We start from the raw sequence: 16,042 nt of genomic DNA on the forward strand, positions 1-16,042 counted from the left end.
TCAATTCAAACCTGATCTATTGATACTTATATTCTTATCTTATATCAATGGACCAGACATTGGATCAATCCAACCCAATCCAATATAAATTCATTATGGACAGACCAGATCCAATCCAATCCGATAAATACTTTCAACCATTTAAGTTTGGATTGGTCTAATTCAATATATCTTGTTGGTCCGTCCAAATTGGTTTTGGTTTGAACGGGTCCAATCCAAAACCAGTCGATTGACACCCTTACCCACTGCACAACCTTGTCACCAACATATTCCATATTCCACCCCTATATATGATAAACCAGTTTGCACCATCCAAGGTCACCCAAGCAGAAGAAGCACGACCATCCTTAACAACTACCCTGTCAGAAAGCACAATTCAATAACTCGAATATAATTGGCGTCCAAACAATTATTTGTAGTAGAAGATTGAAGACATGTCAGAAGCACCTCCACCTGCAAAGGTAACTTCATATACTTTTTCCATAAACGATAAGCACTATGAACAGAATGACACCACAGAGCAATACTTCTTAGCTTTTCAAACACCAACCTATGTCTCTATCACTGTATGCACCACCATAGGATTGAGGAAATCAATATAAGAAGTTAACAGTCAAATTATGAAGTTGGCAAAACATTGGGCAACCCAATCCACATTTTTTTTTTTTTTGTATTACAATCCACAACATCGCAATAAGAATAGATCCATCTCCGGTCATCAACCCAATGCGCCAAACCAAAAAACAAAAAACAGAAAGTACAACAGAACAGTATTTGAGTGGGAATGAACCCGCCTCTAATTCGTCGACGTCAAGATGACTCTCTCTCTCTCTCTCTCGACCCCTAATACCTCTCTCTTTCTCTCTTTTCTTCAAACACAAAAAACCCCACAAAACCCTTTTCTTTCTAAGTCTCTGTTACAAAGACAAAGAAGAGGGAAAGATTGTGAGAGTGAGTGAGCAAGAGAGAGAGAGAGAGGAACACAAATAGTGGCTTGGGCAGAGACATGGCTTGCCAAAAACTCTTTAACCAAAATTGCAGTTGTGGTATGCTTCTTGATTGAGTAGAGTGATGATTTTTTATCAGATAGCTAACCGTATATGATCCTTTTCTAATGTTAGTTGAGCGATGCGGATCTTAAAAATCCAGATTCTAGTTACTCCTGATGGCATTTGGTTTGTAATAGTGGACATCAGACATGGACTTGGATTTTTTGAGTGCATTTGTTTATCCTTTATAAGCCGAGCTTCTCATTCATTTAGTAGCTACTAGAATTCTAGGTGAGAGTAGCATTTGAGCAGAGCAGAACTGGTTCTTATTTCTTGAATGGATCATGATATATGGACTTTGATGCAATCCCCAAGCCCTTCAGACCAACCGGGTTCTTCTCTTTTAATTAAAAGTTCACTTGCCAACGAAAGAAAAAAAAATTACATTCACCAATGTATGCAGGAAGAGATTGCAGGTCTGCTTTAATTTGCTCTTTTGAGGAAAAAAGGAATCTTATATATAGTAATTAATTTCCAGACACAAACTGGTAAATGGTAATGCTTACACAATACCCATTACTCATTACCAGGTTGATTTTCTACTGATGGTGAGACTCATCTGATAGATTGAACGACTGAATTGGGATAAGATACAGTTATTCATCTCCGATAAGGGTATGGTTCGGCATAAGAGAGGGAGAGAGATCAAAATGACAAAAAACTCTTCTTCATTTAATACCCATAGTCATAAGTAAAATCAGATACACCAACCATGGCAGAAAGCACTTGAGAAACAATGTAAAAGCTGCCCGCTACAATTGTTATGATGAGAAACGCAGAGATGGGGTTCTTGAGCAGTTCTAGTATAGGCTGGAAGATGGTATAGATAGCACCTGTACTCACTGTGAGAATATAAAGCGCATATCTCCTCATATTGTCCCAAAATTCCTCCATCAAAGGCCCTTCAGGACCCAAAGCCAAGGCCTTCTGGTCATCCATCCCTGCAATAAACATTGCTAGTCCCAGAGAAAATGCACCCAGGATCACGAACCTTGACAATCCACCAGAGGATACTTCAAGTAACTCGTGTTTTGGTTGATGAGCACTAACTTCGGAATACGACTCCAAATCCAAGTCGGTTGGCTTATCCCCATAGCCCGTTTGCTTTCGGTATCTAATGCTCTGTGTAGGAAGGGGTGTAGTTCTGGAATTGATGGATGGCAGGGATGAACTGGAAGGGTATTTGGAATATGAAATGGTACTGATTGAGAGGAGATGGCGATACTGATGTATAGCCGTTGGAGCGTTGAGGTTAGACTGCCTAATTGGAAAGTAGGATTGAGTCCTAAGAGTAAAAACCTTCATCTCGATCGACCAGGATTATTGTTTTCTCAGATTAGAGGGTTCAGAGCTTTCCCGTTGAGTTCTTTACCTCGTCTCCAAATCTCAGAACTCAGAATGGTTCCACTGTTGTTAGCGATAGAATCTAGACTAGACTTGTGGTGGGTGGAGTTTCCAAGCTCTGAGATGACCTTATCCTTCCACGGTTCCACTACAACAGGCTCCCCGCTCCCCCATCATCTCTTTCACAAAATAATCCTGTTTTCATATTAAAATAACCAAAATGCCAACCTCGCACATTGGGATGACAATTTTCCCCATTTCCCTTAGGATCCAACCCAAATGAGGTGCGGATGGTGATTATTTTCTCCCACGGGAACGGGGAGAGCACTTCCTCCCCGGATCCCCACTGATATATATGTATATGTCTATATATTAATATTTTAAAATATATGGTTGAGTATGTTTAAATCTTTTCTAACAGGACTATAAATTTTAATTATTTTATTTTTATTTTTTAAATAATATAAAAAACAAGAATAAAATGGTTAACATTATAAAAAATCACGGGGATGGGTATCCCCCTAGGGACGGGGATGGGGAATTTTGTGAGGATGGGAATGGGGAGATGCTCCTCGTCCCCACCCCGCCCTGTTGCCATTCCTACTCGCACCGCACTGCACCTGTAATTAGTATGATGTTTCCTATTAATTTTAATCCATGCGGGATTGACCATGCCATCACAGATGGCTAGGCCCCAATCATTCTTTTTTGTCTTCTTCTTTGAATTAGTGTTTCAAGCACTCCATGCGAGAGACCAATATTATATGGAACACAGAGATATAGGACTGGCCCAAAATGACGATCCTTTACCAACTGATGACGGTTGGGTTTGTGAAACTATGCGGCCTGATTAACATTCGATCTGATTACTTTGAATTGATGTGTTTATGTAATTGGATCAAATTTAGATCTTTCAATCTACATTCAATTATAGGTCGAATCATATTAGGATTTGACTCCATCCAATATGATTAAAATCCAAATGCAAGTATATTATAATATTTATTGATTTGAATATATAAATTTTATATAATTATTTTTAAAATTATAAAAAATATATTTGTATATATTATATTATATATGAATTATATATATAATAAATTTAGTATGTTATATTTATAGTAGTTTATTATATATAAAAATTGAAATGTAATTAACTTTATAATTTTTTATTTTAAAAAATTAAAGTGGAGTCAGATTAAATTCGAATATGATCCGAGTTTTTTGGGATTCGAATTCGAATCCAAGCTCTTTAAATCTAATCAGATTTTGGCTGGATTCATATGCAAGTTTCCAATAATTGGATCAGCCTTAGAATTTGATGATTCCAATCCATTTATAGCCTTATAAATGACATCTCAGTCTCAGTTCACAAGTTCTTTAGCTAGCTGTAGTGAAAACTTTGGATCAAATCCTATTGTCACCAACATTGGACTCCTGAGTCCAATTGCCATATATCCTATTGACCAAGGTTCAAAGTATCGGAAACACAAAGTGTATCAAAAAGATAATTTTAAGAGACGTATTGGGATACATTTTGGATACACGCATGGATACAAACGAAAAATCAAGATACGCCTAAATATACTAGGAAATTCAAATAAATCATAAAAAATATATATTATTAATAATACTTACAAGTTTTATATGATTGTAAATAAGTCATTTAAATGTAAAAAAAATCATAATTTAATCTTTATATAAAATGTGACATATCGAGATATAATTAGTAGCCATTGAAAAATGATGGAATAACTAAAATGTAAGAAAACAAAAAAAAACTAAAATATGAATGTATATACATCAATTTTCAAATAACCAAACAAATTGGTTAATAAGCACCACAAAAAACAGAGAAAATTGACTTAAAACTAAAAATGCATATACTTACAACAAACAAATTGGAGTGGTTTAGTGACAAAATTATGGGCATTAAAATTTGGTGACTAGGGTTCAAGTCTTGTTATTGTTAATAGTTTTTACACTAATAAAACAAAATTAATGAGAGAGAGAAAATCATTAATTAGGTTGCATTTGGAAAAGATGCAAATAAGTGTGAATGCAAATATGTAGTGTAAAAGGGTCCATATAAATTGCAAAGTTGGGTTAGTTTTGCACTGACAAATTTACCTTCTTACCAAATAGACTTTTAGTTGTAATGGGTGCAAACACGAATTCCAATAAAGCATATGCCTTTTTTTATCAAAAGCCCACTTGAATGCAAATTTACTTCTTTTTTATTGAAACTGCATTTGTTTTCGATGTAAATGAGAATTGGGGTGAACTTTACACCCCGGTTCAATTTTGTTCGCGTTTGTTTTCAATGTAAATTTTTCATTGAAAATCGATATAAACTCCACTTACAATGGAGTTTTACATTGATAATCAATGTAAAGACTACATCGATAAAATCGATGTAATATTTTATATGCACTAACTATTCCTTTTTCACTTTAATAGTTCACTATATTTAAACCGATCGATTAACTTTTCAATCGATGTACTTTACATCATAAAAATTTTACACTAAAAACAAACACAACCTGATGTACTTTTCTTATTATCAATGTAAATATGCATTGGAAAATGTGTTTTCTAGCATTTGTCAATGCATAAATGTAATGTTGCCAAACACAAGAAAAAGTGAACCAAGTGCAAATTTACCCTGAACCAGGATTTACACTCCATTTGCATCGTTAACAAACGCAACCTTAATAAAATTAACGAGAGAATTGTAATTATGTGCTAAAATTCAAATTTAAATTTAAATTTGCCTTAAATATAGGAGTAATTAACTAATTAATGAAGAAGTTAGACTTAAATATAGAAGTAATAAACAACATTAATGAGAGAGATTCAGTATTAAATATAAATTAATGAAATTAATGGAACAAGGGGAACCAAAATGATTCAGTTTGTATCGGCCTATTTCGGGCTTGTATTAACCAATAGAGATCCGAAACAGCCCGATATGGGCTTGTATCGGCCGATACATATGTAAAGAAATGGAACACATGATTTTTACACGTTCCATGTATTAGTTTCTTATCAGAATGGTATGTGTCGGCCGATACGGCCTGATACATTGCGATATTTTAAAGACATCATAGAACTTACTAACTAATTTGCTTGCAAGTTCTCTGGCTGGTTGGTTAAAAGAGATGTAGAAGTTGGGGACATGGGAACTTAGGATTGAATCCCACCTTCATGGTGATTGGGGTACATTCTAATACTGGTGTGGTCAAATAAAGTAACCTAGAAAGAAAGTGGGAGATCAATTGCTTAACCATTAAATTGGAGATCCATTGCCACTAAAGAATAATGATGCCACCCACACCACACCACCACGGTTGATTTAATTTGATATATGCACCATATTTTGCACATTTTTCACCTAATACTTGCATGGGGTGTTGATGTAAACATCAAAAAATTATTATTTGAGTGGGGCTGCAAGGTGATTTTGGTACCTTATGTAGGTAGGGAGGTAAGGCAACATTAGGGGCTTACTTGAAAGACAGTAGGTGGCTTTAGAGAGGGAGAGGGAAGAGGAGAAGAAGTTGCAGTGAGCTTAAAGAGAGTTTTTATGCGTGAAGAGAGCTTCGACCCTCCTCTATTTATAGAGAAAGCCATCCTAACTGAATAGGAAGTCACATAAAAAGAAAGGAGGCTTTCTCCAAAGTGGGAAAGTTTGTTAGTTGGTTACATCTAAGACAAAAGGTTCACAAGTAGAGTTTTGTCACCATAGGGATCTTGGCATCAAAGTTCTCACCCTTTCTCTCGAGCGTCGCACGCAAGCACGAACTCGACTACAACCTTGCTTTAGATATGTGGTTGAAGTGTTAACACACCGGTTTGTTATCACAAGTGATGTGTTGTCGCAGGATTCTTTTGAGCACGCCATGCTAATGCACTATAATTTTTGGTGATATTGATTCGCAGCATGAAAGGTTACTACGCTGATATATTAAATCATGGGACAGGTGATGTTCGGGTCAAGCCCAATTACATTGCACTGAGAGTATAGTCCAATACATTTCTTCGCAAGTAATTTAACTTGTTGAATTTGAAGTTAAGGTGGGATTACGCTATGGGTATTTCAAGCCATGCTATCCATGGTGAGTGTTTTCAGTGCATTTCTTTTGCTCTCTAAGCGCAGAAGTTTAGGTTGCTAATAAGATGAAAGTGTGTTGTAGTCACATGCTTGAAGGTCTTCAACGCATTCTCCATAGGACCTAAACCTGTGTACTTACATCTTGATTAGGGGTATCCATGGTTTGGTTCCGAACCGTGGGCATATTTTACAAACCGAACCGGTATCACCAGTTTTTGCATTAGCCCGAATCGAAACCGAACCGAAATAAGCAGTTAACCAGTTAACTGATTAACCGGTCTTCGGTTTTCGGTTTTTTTTCATTTTTATTAAAAAACCAGTGTGATTGTTTACTATTTTTGGTTTTCATTGTTATTTTTTCATTTTTATTAAAAAAATCAATGGGTTGCTAAGGGATTTTACTATATCAGCCTTGGCCATTCATGATTCAACACTTGGCCATTTGATGTTTCAATTTTCAACAAGTTTGTAATAAATTAGTAGACTAGAAAGTAGCCATTCAAACTGGCCAATGGCCATTTGAAACTTTCAAAAAGTCAAACACCTGGCCATTTTCCTGTCAAAAAAAAACACCTAGCCATTCAGCAATCTACCCATAGTGAGAGCAATTCGATCAGCTTACAACCTGTTTAGTAGACTACAAACTGGCCATTCAAATAGTTGACCATTTACTTGTCAAAAAGAAAAAACACCTGCCCATTCAACAAATCATTATTTCTACCCATAGTGAGAGTTATTCAGTCACTACTTAGTAGACCAAAAACTGGCCATTCAAACTAGTAGACCAGAAACTGGTCATTTGATGTTTCAAACACTTGGCCATTTACCTGTCAAAAAGAAAAAACACCTGGCCATTCAACAAATCATTATTTCTGCCCATAGTGAGAGCTATCCAGTCACTGTTTAGTAGATCAGAAACTGGCCATTTGATGTTTCAAACACTTGGCCATTTACCTGTCAAAAAAAAAAAAAACACATGGCCATTCAACAAACCACTATTACTCCTTCTCTACAAAAAGCATTCAATAACACATTCAAGTCTTTTCCCATTTAACAAGGTTCACAAATCTCTACAAAAAGCATCCATAACTATAAAAGTTTAAATTCAATGAGGTCCACAAGATCACAACCATAAACATTCAAAACTACCTCCAAGTTTCACAAATCACAAGTTCACAACCATAAACATAAACAAGGTCCACAAACTACAACCATGAAAATTTAAATTGAATGAGGTCCATAAGACCACAACCATAAACATTCAATCATCAATATCTCACTGATACATGATATCTTTGCAAAAAAGATCAAGACAAACACAAATTAGAATTAACATAACAAAATAAAACTGAATAGGAAAAATAAAATAGAAAACAAAAATCTTACCTGATTCCATACTCTCAAGTTCTTCTAAACTCTCCTCTAAATGAATGTAGCCATGTGATCTTCGTAGCCAATCTTTTCCACAAATGATAGCTTCCACCATTCTTGGAGTTAGAGAACTACAGAATGAATCAAGCACACGGCCTCCAGTGCAAAAATATGACTCAGATGCAACTGTAGATACTGGCATAGCTAATATATCTCGAGCCATCATACAAAGCACTTGATATTTAGATTAATTAACTTTCCACCAAGTCAATATGTCAAATGATTTATTTTTCGAATCTTCACATTCCTCCCCTAAATATTTTTCCAATTCTGTTTTGGTATCGACACCTCCTTGGCCTGCTTTTTACTTTTTATACAATGCATTCATAAAATCAGCAACATCTTCTACACTCTCAATTTCCATCTCATTTGTGTCTTGAATTTGATTGCTTGATTGAACATTATGAGATGACTTAGCTGAACTATAAAACTCAAACATGGAGACCAAAACATGCTCCACCCTCTCTTTCAACACTTGAGCATTATCAACATCATAGGATTCATTAATAACCCAATCCACATACTCATATTTACATCAAGGGTCAAGAACCACTGCAATGAACAACATAATGTCGATATTCCTCACATTTGCCCAATACTTTTCAAACTTCTTTTTCATCTTGGAAGCCATCAAACTAACACCAAAATCATCACTGGCACATTTTCGAGAAATAACAATTCCAATACCATAAATTTCTTTCATATATACATTTCCAGTTACAGAAAGTGATCCAGACAATTTCATTGTAGTTTCATAGAAAATTTTAAGAAAATGAAGCAAACACCGAGCATATTCCCAATCATCATCACTGGGCAAACCCTTATTTTTTTAACTAGTAAACTCCTCTACATACTTATTATCAATAGTCCCTAACAAATCAAATGCCTTCTAAAATTTTAAAACAGATTCCAACATCAAGTAAGTAGAATTCCACCTAGTATCAACATCTAGGCAAATAAGACTCTTACTCTCTATCTTTTCTTTCTCTACACAATCCTTAAACCTTTGCAATCGTGATAGAGAAGACCTTGCATACTTCACTGCAGAACAGATCCTAAAAATAGATTCATCCACCTCGGACAACCCCTCTTTGACAATTAAACTCAAAATATGTGCACCACATCTCATATGCAAGAACTCACTCTTTAAAACACTTCCCTTCAAACTATTGAGTCTCTTTTTCAAGTATTGAATTCCCACATCATTTGAGCTTGCATTGTCTACTGTTATAGTGAAAACTCTTTCAATGCCTCAATCAAACAAGCATTTCTCAATTGCCTTGCCAATCACTTCTCTTGAGTGACTGGAAATTGGACAAAAAATTAATTTTTTTTCTACAATTGTCAGTCATCATCTATGAAGTGAGCAGTGATACACATATAACTAAGATTTTGACAAGATGTCCATGTGTCTGTAGTAAGGCAGATCCTCGATGGCAATTTCTTAAAATATTTCTTCAACTTCCTTTTCTCCTCCATAAAGAGATCATAACAATCTCTAGTTATTGTTTTATGTGAAGGGACTATAAATCGTGGTTGCATGGTACCACAAAAGTCATGGAACCCCTCCTGTTCCACATGCTTAAAGGGCAATTCATCTACAATAATCATTCTAGCAAGTGCCTTTCTACAATCTTCTTGTTCAAACTTGTAAGTTACAAGTATTGGTGTGGTGCCCGTCCCCCCCTCTTTTACATTTTGATATGAAGACTCCTAAGTTTTTTGTTTCTTGTCCGCATTTAAAGGATACTTCTTGCATCTAGTCAAGTGATTAATCAAGCAAGTTGTACCACTTGCACTAGGACAAGCTAAGTCCTTATCACAATAGTTACATGGTAATCTTTGATCACTTTTAACTTGACAATCTATCTTAGTGAAGTAATCCCACACCCAAAATTTTATTCTAGAAGTAGAAGAAAGACTAACCTTTGAATCAACCTCCATAATAGGTGGATTTGATGCATTGTGATCATCGCTTTGAGGTTTAGGAGGAGGATTTGTGCCAGGGTTACTATCACCCATACTTGACATCTAATAAAGAAAAAGAATGAATAAGAATGAATCAATAAGAAAAAGAATAAATAAGAATAAATGAATAAGAAAAATAATTAATAAGAATGAATAAGCATGAATAAATAAGAAAAAGTTGGGAATTTTTAAGGCCCAAAAAATTTTCAAGAAAAAGAATGAATACGTATAAATAAACATGAAACATCCATTATTGAATATACAAAGCAAGTAAGCAATTGTTTACTTGATAAAATAGGTATCTGTTAAATTTAGCAACTGGTAGGAATTGATCTTTCAGCAAAAATTATATTATGCAATAGAAGCCATCCATCAAAATCATCGAAAATCCATAACTGAAATTTGTAGAATTATTTATCCTTTTCTCAAGTATAAGTGCATTCTATTAAAATATACAAAGCAAGTAGAAGTGCTAACAACAATGCAAAACAAATAATCACAGCTTTCTCAAATCTCTTTCTGATTTCATCATAGTATATTAAGCAATAGCAAAACCTCTGTTCAAAGTGTAGCAGATTCTAAACTATAGAAAGTGGTGGAACGGCTCTAATATAGCCTATTTGTTCATTCTTGTAAAATATATTAAGTAAATAAGCACTTAAACAGTAGAAAAACCTCTATTCATTCTTGAAAATTAATCACATAAATAAGATTCCACAGTCCAGAACTCTCATTGCATGCCAAACATTTTGTATACTTATATAGCCTATCTGATAATCTGAACCAAGATTTTATATGATTATATCTATAACCTGTAGCATTTCCCAAAAGCAAAATATACCTAACTAAGACTAAGAGAGTAAGAGTCCCAAAATCAAACCAAAAGAAAGATCTTATTTAGTGGTATCATTCATTCGACAATCAAAGTTTCAGACATGAGAAATTTATATTTTAAACAAATTTTATATCAAACATTTAACTATTTTAACTAAAAAAACCATTTACCAGTATTTAAGTAGAACCGATGACGGCGATTGGAGAGGTCAGAGGAGAAATGGTTCGGTATTCAAAATTCTGATTGTTTGAGGAGAAGAAACCGTAGCCTTGAGCCCACATCCACAGGCGACGGCGACGGGAGAGAAGAGGCGACGGCGATGTCGAAGAAGAAAGAAGAGGCAAGGGAAGAGGAGCGGCAGCCGACGTCTTAGTTTCTAGGGTTTTCACTTTTTACTTGCGAGTTCTCTATTCAAGGCCCAAAGAAGAAGAAAGAAGAGGGATTTTTTCATGTTTTGGCCTTTTGTTTGGTGGGGTTCGAAATTCGAATGTGAAAGGAATTGGGCTTAGGCCGAAAGAGAGGGTCAGAGGGGCGTGGAGGGGGCTGGGTTGGGCCGCTAGGGCAGGGAAATATAAAATATATATATTATCTATAAAAATTGGTCGGTTCAGTTAACCGTCGGTTTTTTGATAGGTTAACCGAAAACCGAACCGACCCTTCGGTTTTTTTTTTAAATCAAACCAAAACCGAACCAATCAGTTTGGTTAACCAAATTTTTTGGATCGGTTTCTTCAGTTCGGATCGATTTTTCAGTTTCTTATGGACACCCCTAATCTTGATGAAGTTCTTAATCTCATCGTCATCTCTCCCTCCTTTTCCCTATTTTATTTTGCTCCAATATGTCTTCTTGTTGGTTTGGACTTGATTGTTAATTATTTTCTATCAGAGAAACAAGGAAGATGTCAACTTATTCATTTATTAATTATTTTCACCAACGATAATATATGTCTCAATTAGCTACTTGCTACAATTTAGGCTTCATTCATTTATCAAGAGGTCATGTACTTGGTTAAATGTACTTACTCATGTTCTTTTTTGTTAAATTTACTCAGGTAAACTAAGGCTTCTCAACTTTCCCATGTTCTTTGGCCTCACCCACTTTCCTGAGTAAATGGTTAATTTTTCCATCTTTTGTCATTTATACCCTTGGGCCCAAGTCCTGTTTTTTTTTTTTTACTATATTTTTTTAAAAGAATGTTTAATGGACCATATAGGCCCATTTTAAATAAAACATGACAAAGGGAAACAACACCCCGTTCTTGATGTGTAGTCTACCATGGGAGTTTCTACAACATATATTGCATCTTTCTCAAGCTATTAAATAATAATATTAGGTTCATGTGGGATAGAATAATTTGCCTCTCTTTTGCCAATTGCCATAAATGAAACAAAATAAAATCATTTTGCAAATGTCATTGCCCCTAAGAGAATCTTGTAAAGCCCATTGTAGAAAAAGTACATTTGCTTTATACAGAATTATTCACAATCTTTCAAATCATCATTCATTATCTTTTCCTACATGATCAATAACCATAAAATTAATTCCCATTCTTCTTCAAAACATAAATGGTATGCAAAAATTGAACAAATCCTACTAGAAAAACTACTTTTAATTTTATGGTCAATAACCATAAAATTAAACAACTGATATAAGTGCTCCCTTACACTATACTTGGTAAGTTTATACAATAGAAAGAAGCTTAAGGGTCTGACAATTATTTCATGTCTAGAAAAATATTCTTTCTATACAAGTATACAATATACATAATATATATGCCATAAGACCAGATGCATCTGTTTAGTTGTTAGATGGCATGAAATGTAACTACGTAAGAGTGTTAGTGTCATTCAGTTTACATTATTATGTTTAAGTTCTATCCACACTTATGTTTTTTTTTTAGAGTTCTGTCCACAATTCTTATGGACAAAATTTTAGTTGTTTTTGAATTCAAATGAGAGGTAAATAATTCTCATTTGTTGTTTCTTTCATTCTTTGTTCCTTTTATCTTCTCCTTCCTCTACTTTATTTTTTATCCAAAGTACATCAAATGTCAAAACACTAGTGATAAGGGGTCAGAATATGACAATATTTGAGTCCTTCTATTTCTTTGGAACAATTTTGGAATTGTTACTTGCTTGTTTAGTTGTAGTAGGATTAGTACAGTGTTATTGGATTTGTTTTAGAAATTTAATGAACAAAATAAAAGTTTATTTGGAAGTTACCTGCATACAAGGATAATATTTTTCTTGCTCTATCATTTCTATTTTTTGTTTTATCACCAAGGATAATATTCTTCTCTATTTAAATGTAACTCATAATTTAGATCTTTAATCCCCCTTTTTCACTCACCATGTTCACCCTACCATCCGACATTAAACAAAGAGCCATTCAAGAGGGGGTTAAGATATAGAATTCTTTACATCTCTTATTATATAGGATATGAGCATATTAGGGTGCCCCAGACTATATTACAGTAGAGATTTTTAGAATATGTCATTTTGCATCAATTGTCACATCTAACAATTACTTTCCCTCTTGAAAATAATACATTTTCTTTACATGGTAGCTGATTTTTTGTTCTATTATTGTCTTTGATGGAACAAAGTTTTGTTCTGAGTTCTAAACAATGTTCACAATTGGTAGATATAGGAGGAAGAAAGGCAAATTGGTGGAGAGGGCTTTTGCTGCACCATTACCCTAGCATGGGGAGCTTTCAAAGCCTACTATTATAAGTCATTACTAAATGGAATGGAGCATATTGAGATGGTTAAGGTAAACAAAGTTCTGGAATTGAAGTATTCTTGCATATGCATTTTCTTTTCTTTTCTCCATATCTTATAAATTAGTGAAATCTCTGAGTGAATACAGGATAGATGCATTTAGTTCATCTTAAGATAACTTACACAACATAAAACCTATTGGCCTTATCATACTAAGATAACAAATGCATATGGTCTTATGGAAAATGTATCATATATATTGTATACTTGTCTAGAAAGAAAATTTTTCTAGACATCAAGAAAGGAAAGACAAGGAGAAGAAGAGATGCTTAAACCTTTGTTCATGAGTTGCTTAGTTGTTTTCTTTAGAGAGAGGGAGTCTTATTTACATTGGGTTGTTTTGGTTTTCTTTGTATGCTCTATATACATTACAAATTTTTAGGGTGGGGAGTGAGGTGGGTCTTTTATGGTTCCTACTAGATTGAGTGGAGGTGTTGCTAGCATATGGACTAGTTGAAACATTGTATTTTTTGTGTGTAAGATGCAACCCTGGGGCAATTGATTAGTGGGAGTAGTAGCAATGGGGGCTATGGCATTGTTTTTTTTTTTGTTATCATATTAAATCCAAGCAAAAAGATCAAGGTTTAAGAAGTTCTTACCGTTCGTATGCATACAAGGAGTGGGAGTAACAACAATGGAAACTAGTAGATCGAGCAACGATAATGACTGGAAAGATCACTGGCGACAACTAATTAAAACAATGGCAATGAGCTTGAAAGGAGAGAATCAGCAACACTGGTAATGGGAGGATCAGAGGCGGCCACATTGAGCTTGCAAGTAGAGCAAAAACCCTCGAGCCTTAACCATGGATATTTTTAACTGATTGTATTTTGAGAATTTACTCTCCACTCAGAAAGCTCAACTTTCCCAAGTCAAGGGTAACACTTCCCAAGTAAGTGATACTCGAGGAAAGCATCTTTACCATGGGTCCCACCTAAATCCTCAAAAAGAATATATGAGAGTTTGTCAATGGGAATTATAATCCTATTGATAAACTTTCTTCCCTAATAGAATCCAAGAAACGAACAAGGAGAGCACATTTGCAAGACACATATGGTTTTGAGGCCCTAAGTTGGCAACCTTTGAATGAAAGTTCAAATTTTGATGAAAGCAATTAATATGGTAGACACCAATTTGAATAGAGGTTTCCTTTTTTACTTTTTTGAGAAATTGTAACAAATAGTAGAATGGTTGTTCCAAGTCCATCTCTCTTATGCTTGGAATCCCACTTATTTCCTTCATCTAAATATGGTACTTTATTAAATCAAAATGGTCACTTTCATTAGTAGTCATGGAATAACTAATCAACAATATTGAAAAGTATGGAGCACACAAATATCATAACCCATATATATAACCTCATCAATCCTTAAGGTTGGCCCACAATTACATCCATCAAAATCGTTAAATATGAGTACCACATCTTCTTGGGCATGCAACATAAAAGGACAATAGGGTGAAAGAAGGATTCTATTTTCATTTAACTTTGGCCCTTTGATTATAACCATGGTTGACATTGAAAACAAATTTGGGTCATCATAGCATGAAACCTATAATGGGTCAATTGAGTGACTACCTCAATGTCATGTCCTCTAGGTGAGCCTATTTCACCCTCAGTCAACTCACATAGAAATGACCAAATACTACTATAGTGCCACACTATTAAATCCACCCTCTTCTCTTCAACCCAAACTTATAGTCGTAACCATTCAAGAAACTGAAAATGTTCCCTAATACCTCAAGCCTCCAACAATCTTGATCGATTGGTTTCCCTCTTTGAAATCAAACTTGGTGGAAACCGTAAATGTTCAACCATGTTGAGAAAACTCAAATGTTATGCTAATTCTGAAGTCAAATCCTATGGCTTGTAGCTTCTTCAGTGAGTCTCTCACTCCTCCCTATAACAAATATATACTTGACCAATCCACTAGATTAAGACTCCATTGAGTTGATGCAGAATTCTCATTTTCTGTTTGAGATTTCTTCCTATAAGACTGAAAGATTACCATTTCATTATGTGGTACTAGTTTCTAACCTTATTTCATATTAGAGCTTAAGCCTGAAAACAGTTTTTGTTTGATACAATTAGAATCTTGGTGTCTCGCCTGATAGGATGAGATAACATGTACTTAGGTAGATGCCCAAAAAAGATATCTACAATAAAAAAAAGTCTACATTTTAAGGATTATAACAAAATATATGTAGATAAAAAAGCATAAATAAATGTAAAAGTTTATAATTATTACATAGGAACATAAATATTCAAGGAGAAAGAGAAAAATGATATGTTATGCAAAGATGTTCCCCTTAAGAATCTATCCAAGTTTTGGAGTTTAATTTTTGTCCAACATCAGCTCTTCATCCATTTAGGTTATCCATGAGACATTACATATTAAGGCCAATTATAGTAATAATTGATGCCCTTTATTAGGGGTGATCATTTCAGCCTAGCTCAGCCCGACCCAGAAATTCCGGACTTAGGCCTGAGTTTTGTGTTTAGGTCCAACCTGGGCCCAGACC

The 16,042-nt window shown here is 34.7% G+C and overlaps 1 protein-coding gene across 1 annotated transcript; it reads right to left on the bottom strand.

Annotated features, from left to right (window-relative positions):
* Window positions 1-1,700: 1,700 nt before the first annotated feature.
* Window positions 1,701-2,631, bottom strand: LOC104594228 (uncharacterized). Its single transcript, XM_010254441.3, has one exon. The coding sequence runs from the start codon at window positions 2,352-2,354 to the stop codon at window positions 1,722-1,724; it is 633 nt and encodes a 210-aa protein (XP_010252743.1). The 5' UTR covers window positions 2,355-2,631; the 3' UTR covers window positions 1,701-1,721.
* Window positions 2,632-16,042: the final 13,411 nt, after the last annotated feature.

Source organism: Nelumbo nucifera, chromosome 1 (assembly GCF_055504915.1).
Source record: "Nelumbo nucifera cultivar China Antique chromosome 1, China Antique-T2T, whole genome shotgun sequence".
In the NCBI taxonomy this organism is placed as follows: Eukaryota; Viridiplantae; Streptophyta; class Magnoliopsida; order Proteales; family Nelumbonaceae; genus Nelumbo; species Nelumbo nucifera.

Excerpts from the sequence above, each read along its gene's own strand:
- LOC104594228 (XM_010254441.3), bottom strand. The coding sequence starts at position 2,354 with ATGAAGGTTTTTACTCTTAGGACTCAATCCTACTTTCCAATTAGGCAG.